The sequence below is a fragment of the Leucopleurus acutus genome, assembly GCF_964270905.1.
Source record: "Leucopleurus acutus genome assembly, chromosome: 1".
Lineage (NCBI taxonomy): Eukaryota > Metazoa > Chordata > Mammalia > Artiodactyla > Delphinidae > Leucopleurus > Leucopleurus acutus.
Window position 1 is genome coordinate 144,058,763 of NC_139142.1, and position 20,719 is coordinate 144,079,481.

General features: G+C 39.7%; 1 protein-coding gene across 2 annotated transcripts in view; it reads left to right on the plus strand.

Annotated features, from left to right (window-relative positions):
* Positions 1 to 20,719, plus strand: part of PEAK1 (pseudopodium enriched atypical kinase 1) — a gene marked incomplete at its 3' end in the record, with an annotated part of 291,481 nt that overhangs the window by 238,662 nt on the left and 32,100 nt on the right. For both annotated transcript variants that reach the window (XM_082835965.1, XM_082835966.1), the window contains one exon: positions 18,251 to 18,441. In XM_082835965.1, the coding sequence (XP_082692091.1) occupies positions 18,251 to 18,441 (191 nt within the window). The remainder of the gene's footprint in view (positions 1 to 18,250; positions 18,442 to 20,719) is intronic.

Here is a 20,719-nt window from a genome sequence, read left to right on the forward strand (position 1 = left end):
ATTCACACAGTTAGTAATTGTCAGAGGGAGAATTCAGACCTTGATCTGTCTCACTGTAAAACTGGTATTCTTCCTATAATGTTGCATTGTTAACGAACATAAAATCAAACAAAATTTTTATATTTTCACTTGTAATCATTCACATAAACATTTTTGTTTAGGAAGCCTAAGTTTTTTCTTTCTCATTTGTATTTTAATCAAAATTAATGTACTGCCAATAAAAACAAGGAACTGTTATCCAAGTTTGTATTAACAAATGGGATGATTTCCTTATATCACCTGTCCTTTCTGTTCTTAGCAAAGATATGCCCTGAGTAGTCCATTCATCTGATTCTGAGTCTTCCTCCCTCTTGATTTACAGTGAGCCTTCTCTACCAGGCCTGGCTTCCTCCCAGCAAAGACAGAAAACTCTGATTCAGAGCAGATTCTCTCACCAGCTTTTCTTTAGAAAAGTGTAAATAAAAATGAACACTTAATGCCTTCACTTTTTCTAGCAAAATGCCAGGAAGTTTTATATATATTCTTTACTAAAATAAGCTTTTTACATACCCCCAACTAGTCAAAATGCTAACAAGTCCCTATTTTCCTTAAATCCATGTAATAACAAAGCAAGTAGAATAGTGGAATATATTTCTGGGTAGAATAGGCTTGTCATTGGTAGTTGAAAGTAGTAGGAATAAAACACATGTATCGCAGGTTGCTGTTTTATATAGAAAAGAAGCAATTTAAACAGCACATGGTTGGAGTCACCTATGACAGAATGGCAGATAGTTCTTGCAGATCAACAAATGGCTTTACTCCTCATTAAGTATGGCTGTGGTGTGTTTATCCGCATCCTGGAAGGCAGGGTCAAGGAATAATTTGGCTTCTCTTCTGTGGAGTGAGATTTCTCTACTTTGGCTGCGTGCCACTGTATATAGGCTTGAGGATAGCCTGGGTCCTTGGTATGGCAGACCTCTTACTATACAGCTTATATTTTCACAGATTTGCTTGTATATGGGCCAATCGTATCTTCCAAAATTTATTAGTTCTTTATAGGTAACATCCATTTATCCAAATGATGCAGCACATTTGCCCCATTGGTTGTCAGATTTAACCATGCATCACAATAAATGGAGGGCTATTAAAACACAAATTGCTGGGCCCTGCCCCCAGAGTTTTTGATTCAATTGGTCTGAGTTGGGTCCTTTCTAACAAGTTTCCAGGTGATGATGCTGTTGCTAATCCTGGGGCCACGCTTTGAGAACCACTGGTCTTCCCACCATTCTTAAGATAATGTACTGTAGTCTAAGTAAAGCAAATTTGAGGTATTAAGCTTTTTGTAGAGGTACACTGGAATTTTCACATTTCATAAGGTCCCAGACTAAGTAGAAAAAGAGGTATTAGCATCAAATAGTTTTTTTTTTTAACTTTTTAAAAGTTGAATACTCATGTTGAAAAATATACACCATTTGCTTTTCCAACAGTTACTTCATTTACTTGGATACACCATTAGTATTTACTTGAAGCATCTTTGAGAGGAAAAACATTACTATCAAATGTCAACATTTATGTTTCCAGCTTGATGGCAGTGTAATCATTAAATTACCATCCCACGGCTGGGAACACATTGCTGGCAGAAATGAAAATGCCAGTTTTTCTATAAGTAAATGAAGATTCCAAATCTAAATGGTATATAAGGAATGAAAAATACTCTACTGAAGGCCAAACTCTAGGCTCTGAAAGATGAGGGACTTTGTAGAGTCTTGCATTATGAGATGAGATTGTTACGAAGTTCATTTATTTGCCTGTTCAGGGGACATAAATGGAATATCTTAACTGTGCTGTATATGTGCCATAGGGATAAATAGGGGGAAAGATAACCACACTGCCGAAATAGTGGGCTTGGGTTTGACTTCAGCTTCAGCTGTCTATCTGGTCCTTCAGTGTACAGTGGCTGTAATGATACCTATCACATAGAATTGATTGAGGATATAATAAGAAAATATGTAAAAGACTTAGCACAGGGTCTGGCACATAGTGGGTGCTTGAAAATGATACTAACCCCTCTGCCCTCAATGTGATAAATGCTAAAACAACGTATGTTCAGAGTGGCACAGAAGCGCAAAAATCAGAAGGATTAAATCAGCTTAAAAGACATGAAATCAGGGCTTCCCTGGTGGCGCAGTGGTTGAGAGTCCGCCTGCCGATGCAGGGGACACGGGTTCGTGCCCCGATCCGGGAAGATCCCACATGCCGCGGAGTGGCTGGGCCCGTGAGCCATGGTCGCTGAGCCTGCGTGTCCAGAGCCTGTGCTCCGCAACGGGAGAGGCCACAACAGTGAGGGGCCTGCGTACCGCAAAAAAAAAAAGAAAAAAAGACATGAAATCAGCTTCTCAGAGATGAAATACAAACCAGATCTTAAAAGACAAATAAGATTTTGCCAGCAGGCCGAGGAAGACCCTGTAGGCAAAAGGAACAATATATGCAGTCATAGATGATGGTGACAAACAGAAGCAGGACCGGTGACTGGAAAAGGATAATGAATAGACCAGTGGTTCTTCAAATGTGGTCCATGCAAGGTCAAATAGTGACCATGTAAAAGTCACCATTTTCATAATAATACTAAGACATTATTTGTCTTTTTCACTGTGTTGACATTTGCACTGATGATGCAAAAACAATAATGGGTAAAACTACTTATACCTGCACAAATCAAAACCATGGCACCATATGGTACTAGTAGCTTTAAAAAACAAACACCAGTTTCACTTAAGAATGTCCTTGATAAAGTACTAAATTTTATAAAATCTCAACCCTTGAATATATGTCTGTTTAAAACTTCTGTGTGCTAAAATGAGAAGTACACAGGGAGTACTTACGCTGCATACCAAAGTATGGCTGTCTCAAGGAAAAACTCTTGTAAAATAGTTTGAGTTTCAAAATTTGAATTACAAAGCTGATCCAGCACCTTTTTCATGGACCACCTTGAAAGAACAAGGGGCAGACCAGCTGTGGTTATACAGACCTGGGTGTTTGGCAGATATTTTCTTAATGAACATAGTGAGCCTATTACTTCAAGGAAAACAACTGACAGTATTTGTTGTCAATAATAAAATTCACGCTTTCAAGCAAAATAAGAACTTTTGCAAACTTGTATCTGCTACCGTGACAGCTTCCTAATACTTAAACATTTTTCCTGATGAGATTGGTGGTGGCATTAGCAAAAAAGATTGTTAAAATTATATAATGAAATGTGTCAACATTTGGAAGATCCACATTACTCAGTGAACCGGTTATTTCCAAATGACCCAATGCAGGATGTTACAGAATTATGCATGAGTAAAAGATCCATTGAAACTGCAAGTTAGACCAAGGGATTTAATGTAACTGAGTACAAAAAGTTCATTGGTATGGTTTTAGATTCCATATTGCAAGTAACTTTTAAGAAACTACCACTTGCCAAGTTCTGATGTAGTACCAAAGAAGAATATCCACGATTATCTAGAAGACTATAAATACTACCTTTCCCACCTACATATGTGGATGAGACCAGATCTTTTTCATATACTTTAACCAAAGCAACATATCACAGCAGATCAAATGCAGAGGCACATATGAGCATTCAGCTGTCTTCTATTAAGCCAGATATTAAAGAGATTTGAAAAAAATATTATTTTGGTTAATATTTAAAGTGTTTACTATTTTTTAATGAATTAATTAGTTCTTAATTTTTCAGTTTTAATTTCGAATATAATAAATGTCAATAGATATAATCCACATAAACAAGAGCCCTTACAGTTCTCAATAATTTTTAAGAGAAAAAGTTTGAGAACTGCTGAGAAAGACTGAAGAGCCTTGCATGCTACATTGAAATGTTTGGCCCTTTATGTTATAGATTTTGTAGCAGAAACAGTTTTTAAGGATGAAAGTAGTGTGATTTTCTTTTTTAAATAAAATCTCTACTGGCAGAAGTATTAAAAATGAACTGGAAGGGCAAAATATTGGTGACAGGGATACCAGTCAAATTTTGGCTCAACAATGTATCCATAGGCATCATTTCCATCCGGCTAGTCTGGATCAAGAGAAATTAATTTAGTAGTTAGTCTGGTCTGTGACCAGGTGGGAATTTCTCCATTATCGTTTTTAAAAGCACTAGTTTACCTACCATCTCTACAACTCTTTGGTGTCCATAGCATGGGGAATAATATTGCATAGTGAGAAAAATGCAAGCACTGGAGTCAGACAGACAAAAATTTGAATTCTAATTATACCACTGGTAGTTGTGTGACTTTTGACTTAACCTCTCTGAGCTGAAGTTTCCCAACGTGTACCACAGTGATGATAATACCTACCTTATAGAGATATTATGAGGACTAAATAGATATCTGTAAAGCATCTAGCACAGTACCTAGCAATAACAGTTGACTTCTTTACAAATTATGCTTAGGACATCAGAATTTAAGATAATCCTTGCTTAATGTTTCCCCCCTGCATTCTATTCTTAGAACAGCTAAGTGCTCTTTCTTAAATATAAAACCAGTCATATCTCCAAACTGAAGAAGGCCCTATATATGTGACCTCTGTCTACCTGATTAATCTTACTTACCCTCTTGCTCATGTACCTCCGGTTATTCAGGCTTGCTTTCTTCCTGAGTGCCTTGTTTAAAATGTTGACCATGGAATTGTTACCACCTTTTAATGGGGGACCACCTTTTAATCCCAAATCTATTTACTTCTCTCCATCTCTGCTTCTACCACTTTTAATGGAGACTAGCTTAAAATAGTTCCTTTTATTTACTTTCTTTAAAAAAAATTGTTTTTTTATTTTTGGCCACACCGCACGACTTGTGAGATCTTAGTTCCCTGACCAGGGATTGAATCCGGGCCCTCAGCAGTGACAGCGCAGAGTCCTAACCGCTGGACTGCCAGGAAATTACCCTCTTTTTGTTTTGTTTTGTTTTGTTTTGGGTTGTGTGTGTGTGTGTATGTGTGTGTGTGTGTGTGTGTGTTTTGCGGTACGCGGGCCCCCCACCGTTGCGGCCACTCCCACCGCGGAGCACAGGCTCCGGATGCGCAGGCTCAGCGCCCATGGCTCACGGGCACAGCCGCTCCGCGGCATGTGGGATCCTCCCGGACCGGGGCACGAACCCGTGTCCCCTGCATCGGCAGGCGGACTCCCAACCACTGCGCCACCAGGGAAGCCCTCCCCTCTTTTTATTTTAAACTTTTTATGATAGAAAATTCTAAACATATACGAAAGTAGATAGATTCATAAAATGAACCACCACTTACCCCAAAACCACACTTCAACAACTATCAATTTATGGCCAATCTTGTTTCATCTATACCTCATCCCATTCCCCCCATTATTATTATTATTATTATTATTTTTTGCAGTACGCTGGCCTCTCACTGTTGTGGCCTCTCCCGTTGCGGAGCACAGACTCCGGACGCGCAGGCTCAGCGGCCATGGCTCACGGGCCCAGCCGCTCGTGGCATGTGGGATCTTCCCAGACCGGGGCACGAACCCACGTCCCCTGCATCGGCAGGCGGACTCTCAACCACTGTACCACCAGGGCAGCCCCCGCACCCCCATTATTTTGAAGCAAATACCAGGCATCATTTCATTTGTAAAAATTTCAGTAGGTATCTCTAAAAGATAGGTGTTTTTTTTTCCCCCCCTCATATCCATATGCCTAAAGGGTTCTTTAAACTTTAATGGCTAACCCCTGGCTAAACATCATCTGGTATCAAGATTTTAAGTATTACATATATTCTTTTGACCCCAAATTTATATCTCCACTCCTGATCTCTTTCCCCCATGATTCACATATCCACTTGATATCTCCACTTAAACATCAACTGGACATCTCAGATGAAACGTGTTCAAAACATAACTCTTGATTTTTCCCTACAAATTTATTCAATCCCAAGCCTTCCCTTGATAAATGGTCCCACCATCCATCTAGTCGCTCGGATTAGAAAACTAGGAGTCATCTTTTTTTTTTTTTTTTTCTTTGTGGTACGGGGCCTCTCTCTCACTTTTGTGGCCTCTCCCGTTGCGGAGCACAGGCTCCGGACGCGCAGGCTCCTCGACCATGGCCCACGGGCCTAGCCACTCCGCGGCATGTGGGATCTTCCCGGACCGGGGCACGAACCAGTGGCCCCTGCATCGGCAGGCGGACCCTACCACTGCGCCACCCGGGAAGCCCAGGAGTCATCTTTGATTTTTCTCTTCCCTTCATCCCCTACACCCAAAATATCATAAAGTGTTTTCCTAATTGATCTCCCTGCCTAATCTCTCGCCCCTTCTAATCTAGTCTCTCTGGAACAGTCTTGTACTCTTTCTAAAATGCAGATCCCATTGTTTCAACACAGTGAAGGAAGTCCCTATACAATCTGACCTCTAACTACCAATATAACCTGTCTCCTGCTCACCACCTTGCACATAAACTTCTCACAATAGGAGTTTTCTTTCTGTTCTTCGAAAGTGCCAGGCCTAATCCCTTTATATCAGCTATTCACTCTGTTTGGTATGCTTCTTTCAGATCTTTGCATGGCTGGCTCCTTGTCATTCAGCTCTCGATTTAAATGTCACTCCCTCAGAAGATTCTTCACTGGCTACCCAATCATAAGAAACCCCCCCCACTCTCAGTCACTCCCCATCACATTGCATCATCATTTTTAATTTTAGATTTAATCACATGTTTATCACTTTTTTTTTAAACTATTCCATCTTTATTTCATTCTTCCCTTCTGGATTCAATTTACTTCTTCCCAAAGTATATACCCTTTTAGTAGTCTTTTCAGTAAACTGGTGGTAAATTCTTGATTATTGACTAAAATCGTATTTATTTCATAATTGGTAGGCAATATCTATTGCCAGTCACATACATGTACTTAAAAATTTAGCTCAAGAGACTAAGACTCCATGTCTAACTAAGGGTTAAGACTCCATGCTTCCCCTGCAGGGGGCACGGGTTCAATCCCTGGTCAGGAACTAAGATCCCGCATGCCGCACAGCACAGCCCATAAAAGAAAAACAAAAAAATTTTAGCTCAAAAATTTTCTTTCTAATCAATTAGAAAAATAGTCAATAACTAAGAAAATCACTGTAACTCGCCTAAAATAACTATAACACTCTCAGCCGAAGTTAAGGATATCATTTGCCCCCTGAATGGCCTCTTGACCTTTGACTAACCTTTCTAGCTCCACCATCCCTGAACATCATGTTCCTAATTAGCAAAGACCCCTACTATGTATCCATCCTGGATACCATATGAGTCCAGTTTCTTCAGGACTCCCAGAACCATTTCAGGAATCCAGCTATGCCTTACACTGCTGTCCAGACCTCAGCCAACTTCTGTTCTGGACACGCAGATTAGATTTGGCACACCTTTGCTCCCTTAGGACTGCTAGTCATCTGTATAAGCCTTCTTATACCCTTCCAAGACCATTTTGATCTTCTTAGGGTCCTTAGAACTCAGCTATATTCCTAAATAATCCAGGAGTCAATCCTCGGAGTCCCTCTAATCCACTCCAAGGTTCAGGGGTATAGACCAGGAATTGGCAAACTGTGACCTGTGGGCCAAATCTGACCTTTCACCTGTTTCTATAAATGAAGTTTTACCAGAAAACAGCCACACTCATTTTTTTTTTACATGTTATCTACAGCTGCTTTTGCACCATAACAGCAGGGTTGAATAGTTGCAATAGACACCATATGGCCTGTAAAGCCTAAAATATTTACTATCTGACTCTTCATAGAAAAGTTTGCTGACCCCTGGACTAAGTTATAATATCTGATTTGTCTGTAGTCATCAGGCATGCTAGTGGCCTTAGCCATTCTGGTCAAACACTAGTCAGGTTTGCTACTCACTAAAGTAACCAGAGTCTGAGTCTCTTTATATACATGTGTGTATGCACACACAGTATGGGAAAAAAAGTCCAAATACTTCTTAGATTATGGTACAATGTGATGTTCTTCTCTCTGGAAAGTTCAGCTAGAATTTTTTTTTTAATGTTTATGCTCCAGTTATACATCTTTTTTTTTTTTTGGTATGTACAATCTTTTTTTAAAAAAATTTTTAAGGACACTTTTTTTAATTGAAGTATAGTCGATTTACAATGTTATATTAGTTTAAGTTGTGCTCCAGTTATATCTTAATTTCTATTATCTCTACTCTTTGCTAAGACAACCTATCAAAGTCATCTTTTCAGACCAAACTGGCCTTGAAGATCAAATTCCTATTTCTCATAAAGAAAAAAATTGGAGACAGAAGCTGAAAGTAGCAGCTCGTTCTTCTGATCATATGTTCTTTGCTCTAAAGAAACTTCTAGACTATCAGCACATCTACGTTTGCTGACATATTGTTCCTAAAGCTTAGATGAGTTCATAAAGTCCTTACTATTGAATTTTTAAATAATCCTCTTTTAGAGAAAACTGATAAATACCTCACTTTATTGTAATCACAAAATGATGCAGAATGGTTATGGGGTGGTCTTCAGATAGCTTTATGTTCCTTTCTCTTTGGGGAGGTGATTAAAAATCCAGAGAAGTAAACTGACTTGTTTAGAGTCTCATAATGAATGTATTACAAAGTGAAGAATCAAACTGAGAATTCCTCTACTTATTTGGTCCGTTTTGTTTCCTTGTTCGCCTAATGAATCTGAAGTTAAATACCTGTATCTTATTATATAATTTGTAATTTTCATTCACGTTACCTCAGTTGTCCCAGTATCTCTGACAGTGCATTCTTCCTATTATAGGAAATTGAGAAACAGAGAGGCTCATCGACAGTCCCAGGGCCACTCTGCAAGTAGGTGTCAGAGCCAGACTCTGACTTTAGAGATGTTTGGCCTGTTAGTAATTTTTGTTGCACTCTTTTGGTGGTCATTGAGTCTGTTGGTATCTACCATGTCTTTTATAAAGGCAGCCTAAGTTCAAGAAGGCACGTCTGTGACCACTAAGGGCCACAGTGATGCATACTGATTCATTGACCTGTCGAGCACTCTTAAAGTACTCAACATTGGCACAGTTGTTCACTCTCTTCGAAGCACTTTATGTGAAATTCCTAGTTAATACATACTCCTGTAAATGTCTCTACACCCATTTTGTAGATGAATAATGGGAGACATGGACAGAGTAGCATCGGTGGCAGAGCTGGGATTAAATTTGAGTATCTAATTTCTAGGCCTTTATTCAAACCTCTAGGCCACAGTTTCAGTCAGTGATTATTTAATATAACTGCAGTAGAATATTGATTAGAGTCATCAGGTGATATTTAAAGGTTTAACCCAGGACAAGCAGTTTATCCTCATATGGTACCTCTATAATGGTGATTTGTTAATAGCAGGGAGAAAGGCTTGCCTGAAAAGAGCAAAGTGATGATAGCAGTGCACACTGATCCGCTCCCCACACCAACTCCTAGTTATCATAGAGTGAAACAGCCTCAAGAATCAGCCGTTGGCCTTTCTGTGCTGCTGGCACATGAAGCTCCACTCTGCATCAGAGAAGATGTTCTGTTCCTCTGACTTCCTAGTTGGGGAGAGGAACCCCTCTTTAAATGCTCCACATTGGAACCTGTCCCTATTCCATTCTCCATCGTGATATAGGCAGAAATTTTGCTGGGAGGAATGTAGATACAGATCCTGGTGCTACTTTCTAGTGCCTTGCTGCCCAGATCCCACCTGATTTGATTTATTCAACACCCATTTACTGAGTGCTTTCTGTGATCCTCAGTCCCTGCTGCCTTAGCTTGGGCTCCATAACAAAATACCACAGACATATGGCTTAAACAGCAGAAATTTATTTTCTCACAGTCTGGAGGCCAAAAGTCCAAGATTAAGTTTCCAGCTGATTTGGTTTCTGGTGAGGGCTCTCTTTCTGACTCGATGGCCACTTTCTCATTATGTCCTCACTTTCCTCCATAATGTGTACAGAGAGAGAAACCACGCTCTCTGGTGCCTCTTCTTAAAAGGACACAAATCCTGCCTGACAGGGCCCCATCCTTATGACCTCATTTAATATTATTTCCTTAGAGGCCCCATCTCCAACTACAGCCACACTGGGGGTTAGAGTTTCCACATATGAATCTGAAGGGGACACAAACAGTCTATAACATCTGCCATGGGTGTTCAGAGAAGGAAAAGTCCCCATGGACAGTAAGACATCATGGGTAATGTGAGATTTGAATAGTCTTTAATGACTGGCTGAGTTTGGAATAGATGGAAAGAAGAAGGGAGGCAACTCTAGGAAGGGAAAGTAGGTACAGCAGAAATGTAGAATATGGTGTGTCCAAGGGACAGGGAGTTATGTAAATACATTGTCTGGAGCTGAAGGATTGTGTCTCAGAAAGTCTGGAATAAAGATAAAAACATATGTTGCAGCCTCATGGTGAAGGGCTTTGAAGTCCTACATGTAGTCTGGACCTGACCTCAACAGGTCCCAAGGGTCAATGGCTGATATAGAACAGAGGAACAGCAGAACAAAAGAGAGATTTTAAGAAGAGTCCCCTGGTAGGGTGGGTAGAAGGTACAGGTGCTGTGGTCTGTCTTGGAGCAGCTTTTTCAGTCATAGGGGCCTGCCTTTTGTGTTCACCTCTGTCCTCTGTTGATACAAAGAACTGGGATAGTACTGCATGTTGGAAGACTTATTGCTGGTGTCACAGATGCCATTTCCTATTTTCAGAGTGGTCTTCATCCAGCCAGGCCTTCTAATAAAAATCATAAATGTCATACTAGGCCATATCCTCATTTCCTAACATTTTGTAAGTTTGTATAATTGTATTCTAAGAATAAACCTCAGAAGGTAAGGATTGGTCCCAAAGCACTCCCTCCCTTTTTTAATAGCCCATTATGAATCTCTTATCTGTGACTACTTAAATTATTTTATTTCCCCTGTTCAGCCATATTGCTTCTGAGCAATGATGCTCCTTTACTTAAAATTTTCTTCCTCACTTCTTATACTTTACTCCTTTTATACTTAATTTCCCTCTTCTCTCTGCAGAGAGAGAGGCAGTAAAAAATAGTTTCTCAAATTGTGGCCCTAGGAACAACTGCATCAGAATCACCTGGGGTGTTTATATAAATGCACATCCCTGGATCATACCACAGAGCTGTAGAATCAACCCCTGGGGGTGAGGGCCGCAAATCTGCATCTTTAACAAGGTAACTCTTAGACATGTTAAAGTCTGATAACAATTGGCATAATATATTAGAACATAGGCTTTGAAGTCACTCAGACCTGGATTTGAATCCTGCTTTCACCACTTATTAGCTGTGTCATCTGGGACAAGTTTCTTGAGCTCTGCTTCTTAGTTTCCTCATCTATAAACTGACAGACAGAATAATGTATCTGTTTAGAGCACAGACTAGAGCTGAAGTGCTGGGTTTGAATCTCAGCTCCACCAGGTATTAGCTGTGTTACCTGAGGCAAATAACTTAACCACTCTGGGCTTAATATTTCTTCATTTGTAAAACAGAGATAATAACCTTGTATGACTTAAAAGAATTAATGTTAAGTGTTAAACAGGAGGGGAGGGGAAGGGATTTTTATACCCCTAGGGTATATTTGGCAATGTCTGGAGACTATTTGGTTGTCACAACTGGGGAAGCAGCGAGTAATTCCAACACCTATTGGATAGAAGGTAAGAGATGTTAGTGTGATTCTACTACGCACAGGAAAGCCCTCCACGACAATTATCTGGTCCAAAATGTCAGTAGTGCCACTGTTGAGAGACATGGCTTAGAACAGGGACATAATAAGCACTGTGTAAGTTTTGGCTACTATTATCATTTGCTATTATGGGAATAACAACCCTTACTCAGAGTATTATTGTTAGGAGATATATATTTAAGCACACAGTACCTAGCAGTCAGCAGATGTGGAGGTAGTGGTGGTGATTATTATTAGGAAGCCAAACATCTATAAGCACAGTCTTTCTATACCAGAGCAGTTCCCATGTAAAGAAATCCTTTTGCAATGTAAACAATGACTTTGTTTAGAATTTTTCAAAAGAATCCATCTGTAATCATTAATACCCCACATTTCAATAATAGCTTTTTTCTTTTCAAAACACTTTTACTTCTTCATCTTCATAGTCAAGCATTTATTCTTGAATCTTTACAATGCACCAGGCTTACCTAATGGTATCAGTGTGGTGGAAAGAATACGGATGTTAGAGTTGCATAGTATTGAATTCAGATCCTGACTCTGTCACCTAAGTACACACATAACCTTAGACAATTCATTTCACTTTTTTCAGTCTTGTTTTCCCCATCTGTAAAGTGAGAATAATCGCCTTTACCTCTTGAGGTGTTTTTGTGAGTTAAACAGAATAGTGTGCAGCTTGTGCAGCGTAGAGTAGGAATAGGTTCTGAGCTGTGTTTGTTCCTGTTCCCTCCCTATATCCATTCCTTCAGCGAGCGTGCCATGTTCTGGAGAGTTTAGTATACATAATCATCTCGCTTCCCCGACTCAAAGGGCAAACGGGCAGTTGAGGGAGATAAGAGGACATTGGGGAAAGGTGCAGTGACTCACTTCTCCAGAGCTTCTGGGCATGCGGGAAAAGTCCAGGACCCGAAAATGACTGTTCCATATCGTCCTTAGGTTAGTCCTGTTAGAGAGGCCTGTTGATAGTTTCTTCTCATACTTGCCTTTCCAGGAAGTAAACATCAATATCTGACCCCATTCTTTAAAAGTGAGCTAAGGCCAAATGGTGACGCTGAGAATCTCCTTCCACACCTCTGTTATTGAGAAAAGCAGCCCTATTTTGTTGCTCTTTTCCAAGATTAATTTATCTTTTCTGTTAATTTGTACAGATGCCATTCTGAATTTTTATTTCATAGGATTTTAAAACTGTAATTTTTCTTAGTATTATGAAGGTGACAGTGATTTACAGTGACCTGTGTTTTTATCTACTTTGCTGTCTTGCAGTCTAGTGCCTTGAAGACACTTGTAATTTGCTAAAGAAAAAATTTGTTAAAAAAAAAACACATTTGTTAAAGAAAAAAAAAATTGAAACTGTGCAGTGTCTGGAAATTAGAGTCTATTCAAGACCTTGCACATGGCTGCCAGTCTTCCCCATCCCAAGACCTAGCCACTTCATTCACACCAGGAAGAGCTACCTTTGTCTGACCAGACTATGTTAGACATATTAGCAAGAACTCATCAGATCTCAGTTAAAGGTTAATCTCAGTCCAGGATAAGAAGTTTGAAGTTTTCAGTTAAAGACGACAGAAGGCTTAGTGGAAAATTGGAGACCCTAAGATAGTGATCAATGGACACAACACTTTTCTACCTGAGAATGCCAGTAATTGGAAAGTGTAGCGAAATCAAGTAGATGACCTGGAAACTAAGATAGGATTAAGAAATGTCATATTGGTGGGAGGTCCTAGAGGTAGGGAGACAGAAGGAAATGGAGTTTTTCCCTCTTTCAGTAAATAAACAGTGTGGGATTCGATAACTTTGATCTTTCCTCCTCGTGTTGATTCACATCCCGTTTCTGCAAAGGTCCATCATCCCCAGCAACTCCAGAAATAAGCAGCTTTGGAAACCAGTAATAAAACCATGAAATGCTGTTTCTGATTGCTTTGATCTGATCTTTAGGGGTAAAAGGAGGTTTTAAAAATCACGCATTTGCTTATTGGCTGACCTGGACAACTAAAGACAGATGCAGCTGCTGAAGAGAGCTGGCAAATGAGAATTTAGGATACCATTTGCCCCAAGAGGCAGATGGTCTCTATAGAAGCCTGATTTCATTTACTGTCCCTTCTGAAGCTGAATGAAGGTGGTTGAATTTGAAGAAAAAGTTGAACTGAAATCGTGGAAATACTTGGATACATAAAGGCCTTTAATCCTTTCTAATGTGGCATTTGATTTGCCTTTTTAAAAAGTATATTCAGACATTAACAGAATTTCTACCAAAATCTGTCTTGAATGAATTTGCCAGGGGGAAAAAAAAAGGATTATATCATTTGATGGTGTAATGATTAATCCTACTACCTGGGTAAGCCAAGTGAGCTTCCCACAGATTGCTTCTGCGGCTTTGAATTATGTATGACTATTGCAGACTGTTGAGATATAAACTTACCAAGGGCTTCATTTGTATTACAGACAAATCTGTAACAATGTTACCATTTCCTTTGAATACCTTAAGTTCATCCTCCATGTTCAGAAAATGAGATGTGTCTTTGTGGAGATAGTGACGTGATTTTTTTTGTGTCAGGTCAGGCATTACCAAATCTCAATTAAAAACTGGTCATTAATGAAACATTGGTTAAAGAGTTTGAGGTAAAAAGAAATGCGTGCTATCTCCCATTCTGAAAGTAGAACAAATGCTGAGGGTCAGGAAAAGAGAGACAAAGTCAGGGTTTGACCCAGCCTGATGATCAAGGACCTAGATGTCAATGCCATAGTTACTACAGATATCCTACATTGCATTACAGAACTAGGGATTGTTTCAACATGAATTTAAATAGCAGGAATAGAAAAGCCATAACTTCCTCTCTGTGGGCCATTTATCAGTTAACAGTTCTGTTTTATAATAATGAATATCAACTTGTACTTATCCTGAAAAAAATCATTACCTTCATCATTATTTGCTACTTCAAGACATGTGCTAAGATATATTGTATTAGAAATCCTAGTAGATTTCTTGTAATTTCATTTTAAAGAATTTTTTTTTTAACCATCTATCTCATGAGCGAAATGGGGGACATTTCATTTTCTCCTTTAACTCCCTCCTGATGTTGTCATCTAGTTTGTACAGAAGATCAAAGTAATAGGGAAACAGAATCTGGGTTCTCTGATTCCTGTTTTGGTGTTTTCTCCATTACATCAAACATTTCCCAATGAAAGGTCAGTGGTGAACCACTTTGTTAGGAGATAAAGCCTGTATTTGGAAAGCGTCATATTACTATTTGGGAGGGTTTTCTGATTTTATATCTAAATATGAAACATTAAAAAAGTCAGTGGTCAAAAATTATATTCCCTTATAAAATTAATATGCCTAAGATAAATTAATTATAGGATTTTACTTCCTTTTTTCTTCCTGGACAATTTGTTTATTCATAGTGACTGAATCACCTTCTCTGATGCTGTTCTTGATTCTTTTTCATTTTTTAGTCACAGCATGTTACCACATCTAAGCTTGAACTCTCAAAACCTCTTCCTTTCCCCTTTCCTCTCTCTTTTACCATTTTAATCATACAAAGAGCTTTTCTTCCCTCAAGCATCGACATGACATATCATTGATGCATTTTTTAAAGTTCTTCCTTTTAGACACTGCTGTCACTGTAAATGCAGGTTAAACATCTTAGTATCCATTTGCAAATCCATGTGATTTAACTTTCATCAAGTCTTTTGCATAGTTCTTCATAGATGACAATTGTTTTAACTGGTGATTTAATATACCAGTGCACTTATTTAAAATGTGCTTGTGAAAACTGACCTTTGTAGAGAATATAGGTTGTGCTGCCCTGGTCCTCAAAGAGTTAATAAAACTAGCTTTCACTTTGCTTAGTTTCCCAAAGGTAATTTGGCTCATTTCCCAGACCAAACCCCTCAGGTAAAGGTCAAGGTGCAGTGGGTTATATTAAGGTGCAGGATTCGAGCCTCTTATATCTTGCCCGACTTGTAGTCCTCCGGAACTCAGTGGGAGCTATGGTTCATCAGAGCTTCAGAACATGATTAACAGACTGAAGAAGGCCCTGTAGAATTTCCTTTAATGGGGAATTGTATGAGTGAGTACAGTGGGTGAGTCTTTAATATTTCTTGCTTTTTAGCATCCATATTTTGTTTTGAGAACCCCTTAAGAGTACAGAGCTATGTTTCATGTATGTGGGAACAGGCCCAGGGAATTCCTCACTGGTTAATAGCAGCAACTCTTTCTTGTAGTTTTTACAATAGGCTTAACATAAATAGCCCATTCCCTGGGAGGAAAACAAACAAGCAAGGGTGGAGTCATGGTTTCTGAACCCGCCTTCACCAATCATTTTTGACAAATAGAAAAGAGAGCTTCCTTTTAGTAATAACGATGAGATTGGGGGAAGTAAGAGAAAAGGCAAGAGCAAGGCTGCAGAGATTAGGACCCTAAAAACACCTTTTTAGAAACCTCTCAAGTTGACTCGAGAATAAGAAGAGAGCGTCTGGAGGTTTAATGTTTTTCCTGTCAAAGGGGGATGATGTTTTTTAATCACTATATTTATTGCTTTGAAATTTAAAATGGCTTAAATTAACTTTTGCCCAGCAAAGATCATTTTCCCTCTCCTGAAGCATGTTGATAACTTCTCAGTGACACTGAGTGGCGTCTAAGAGGGTCTCAGAAGTGTCACTTTGCTTTCTTCGCTAACGCGTGGAAGTAGAGCCCCTTGTTACCTTGAATTTATGATGTTCCATGTTATGAGAAACTAGCTTTGTTTTGGGTTGATAACCTAAGGCGGCCCATTAAGAAGAGTCAGCATGCTTCAGCATGTGAGGCCTCCTTTACATAAACCACCCTGCTGACTGCTAGTGAACTGATCCCTTCCCACCTCACCCTATCCCCAAGAGCCAGATTCCATAATGGTACCTCCCACTCATTGCTTACTCTCAGTATAGAGAGACCTCTGGCTCTGCCAGCTTTGAAAGAATATTTTTGAAGTTGTGTATCCAGCAGACTTCAAGGCTTATTTTTCTGTTCTGGCACATGCATAATTTCCATAATGAAAAATTGATAAGAAAGTACTCCTCCTTCAGATCTACTCCCTCAAATCCACAGGTGATATATGTTCTGCTGACACATGATCAAACAAAGTACCTCTTTTAAAGAAACTTGTAAATGTCACCATGACTCACTGCCATTTGAAAATCCAGAAATAACATGTCACAGTATATAAGATGTTTCCTTTCATTCTTTCTCTTTGCCCATTAAAACAAAACAAAAAAAAAAGCAGGAAGAAGAGCTAGCTGGTGAGTGTGTGACAGTCTAGGAATACTTTTAGTAGACCCAGAAACCATTAAAGGTGCCTGATTTTGAATTTGTTTCATTGAACCAGCCCAATGAGATTTTCTAACTAGGCCGGTTTTCTCCACCAACATTTAATAATCATTACACCCCCTTGTACTCTATAGCAACAGAATTGGAAGTTCAGGCAGAGTGGGATGTGGGGAAGACTGGAAGAGATAGCTATAAGCAAATGAGCAGGCAGCAGTGAAACAAGATCGGGAAACACAAAGCACTATGGATGACCATCCTCTGGTATGTGGCCAGTGGGATGCTTCAGATTCATTTTAATAGATGAGATTAACTAGAGGTCAGAACTTTCTTTTCCATTTGCCTTACCTGCTGCATGCATACAGGCAAAAGGTTGATGCTTCCCTGTGCTCCTAGCAACAAGGCTTCCAGGCCTCAGTTTACCTAAAATAATTGCTTTACTTCCTTTTTTAAATCTCAACTTTACTCCTGATCCTTTACTAAATAGTTTCGTAAATACTTTAGTGTGTAGTAAATATTATATACTAAATAAATACTGTAAAGTATTTCATATTTATTATAGTATTATAGCACAGTTCACCCTTTTTATTTGCGAGTTCCACATCTGCAGATTCAACCAACCATGGATTAAAAATATTAGGGGAAAAGAAATTCCAGAAAGTTCCAAAAAGCAAAAATTGAATTCGCAGTGCACCGGCAACCGCTTACATAGCATTTACATTGTATTGGGTATTATAAGTAATCTAGAGATGATTTAAAGTATATGGGAGGATGTGTGTAGGTTATATGCAAATGCCATTTTATATAAGGGACTTGAGCATCTGTGGATTTTGGTATCCTGTGGGTGGTCCTAGAACCAGCCCCCTTCAGATACCAAGGGATGACTGTACTATAGTATGGTAAATATAGTAAATATGCTAAATACTTTAGTGTATTACTCTTTAACAAGTTAAGCATTCAGTTCCCTCTACCCCTACTACCTAAAAAAAAAGTTCCACTCCTTACCTGTTATTCTCAAACTTCCCTCTGAGCCTACTATAGCTCGTCTACCAAACTGAATTCTCAATATGTATGAATCAAGTATGTATCAAGTATCCCAATATATATATGATAGAAGTATCTGCCTGCATGAAAGACTGCCTTATCTTCAGACAAGTATGTTGGGGTTTATGACCCATTGCTGTGACTATAGGGCCAGTTATTTACATTTATGGCAATATGTGCCTTCCACAAATCTAAATTTTAGCAAAAACCTTTGAATGCCAGTGTGATGGTGGTCTGATTTGTTTCAGTCACGTGACCCGTGAAGTGACAGAGGATTTTTCTCCTCGGGATCCAAGCACTGTTGTGAAGCAAGATGGTGGGAGCTGTACTTCAGTCACATCGGCATTGCCGCTGCCTGAACTGGAAAGGGAAGAGGAAAAGGGAGACATTTCAGGTCCTATGGACCCGAATCCCTGTAGTGCAACATACAGCAACTTAGGTAAGTGCAAATGTCACATAAAGAGTATTTAAAGTTTGTCTTTTTATGTACCAGCCTAATGCTTATTTCCCTGGAAAGATGGTTTTTATTGTTCCATGGGGCAAAAGTTGGAAACTGGAGTTATAAATTTTAACTCACATTAGAAAAAGTCCTGTATTTAATTTGTACTAGGCATATATTAAACACCTGTTACCATGAGTCCTGTGCCATGTGCTAGGATTCTGACATAGTCCCTGCCTTGAGAGACTCACCTGGAGGGAAAGAGATGAGCTAGTTAATGATTTCAGTATAATATGATGAGTGCAGTGATAGAGAATACACATGGGATTTTTTTGTTTTGCTTTTTTGGCCATGCCATGCAGCTAGCGGGATCCTAGTTCCCCGACCAGGGATTGAACCTGGGCCCGCGGCAGTGAAAGCACAGAGTCCCAACCAATGGACTGCCAGGGAATTCCCCACACAGAATATTTTTATATTACACAGGGAAGGGTGTCAAAAGATGCCTTCCAGGGGACTTCCCTGGCAGTCCAGTGATTAAGACTCTGTGCTGCCACTGCAGGGGGTGTGGGTTCGATCCCTGGTCAGGGAACTAAGATCCCGCATGCCGCACAATGCAGCCACACACACACACACAAATAATTAAATAAAATTAAAATTTTTTTAAAAAGGAAGAAAGATGCCTTCCTGGAGATAATTTCTGAACTTATTTAGCTGGTTGACAGAGGGAAAGAAGAATAACAACATGAGCAAAGAAGAGGCAACACATGAGCAAAAAGTATGGAGATGCGAAACGGCTTGGAACGTGTGGATAACACAACCATTTAGTGTTGCTGAGGTGTGCCCTGGAGAGTTAGACAAGATCATGCATTTCAGGCTAAAACCTTGGATTTTTTTTGCTGTTTGTGGTAGTGAACCACTAAAGGGTAAAGGGTTTTAAGCAGAGGAATGATATGATTAGATTTGTGTTTTAGGGACTTCCCTGGAAGTCCAGTGGTTAAGACTTCGCCTTCCACGACCTCCCTGGTGGCACAGTGGTTAAGAATCCACCTGCCAATGCAGCGGACATGGGTTCAAGGCCTGTTCTGGGAAGATCCCACATGCCGCAGAACAACTAAGCTGGTGCGCCACAACTACTGAGCCTGCGCTCTAGAGCCCATGAGCCACAACTACCGAAGCCTGCACATCTAGAGCCCGTGCTCCTCAACAAGAGAAGCCACCTCAATGAGAAGCCCAGGCACCACAACTAAGAGTAGCCCCTGCTCACTGCAACTAGAGAAAGCCCGCGAGCAGCAACCAAGACCCCACGCAGCCATAAATAAATAAATAAATGTATTTAAAAGAAGAAAAAAAGGACTTCACCTTCCAATGCAGGGGGTGTGGGTTCGATCCCAGGGAGCTAAGATCCCACATGCCTCGCGACCAAAACACCAAAACATAAAACAGAAGCAATATCGTAATAAATTCGATATGGTCCACATCAAAAAAAAGAAAATCTAAAAAAAGATTTGTGTTTTAGAACGTCCACTGCAGGCTGCCTTGTGAGGATGAATTAGAGGCAAATTATTTGGTAGCAGGAAATCTGGTAGTTGGATACTATTGCAGAACCACATAAAGGGATGAGAAAGAAAGGCCTCAACTAAGATAGTGGGGAAGGGGAACAGTGAACAGATTTAAGGGAGATTTGACAGGTAAATTACCTCAGTGGTTAATTGGATATGAATGATGTAAAGAATCTATAATAATAGGGAGTGTGGGGGGGAGGGAGATGCAAGAGGGAAGGGATATGGGAACATATGTATATGTATAACTGATTTACTTTGTTATAAAGCAGAAACTAACACACCATTGTAAAGCAATTATACTCCAATAAAGATGTTAAAAAAAAAAGAATCTATAATATATCCCAGATTTCTGGCTTGGGGCTAGCAGATTTGAGGAGGGAAGATCCCAGTTATTGGAGGTGTTTAGGCAGAGCCTGAGGAGTCATCTCTCAGAGATGCTGTGAAGGCAAATCCTGCACTACACAGAGGGTTGAACTAAATTATCTCTAATGTACTTATTAATGCAAAGATTATTCAATTTTGAAATCATCTTCACTCTTCTTCCTTGACTGCCCAGTGACTTCTGATCTGTCTCTCCCTTGAGGGTCACCGAGTTTCCTTCTGAAAAGCAAAGCTTGGGGCTGGACAAGGATTTCTTAGTGCTCTTCTCCCATGAAGTCAAGAGAGAGATGAGTAGCATGAGCTCCACTGCCACATGTGTAGCCCTAGTAAGATTC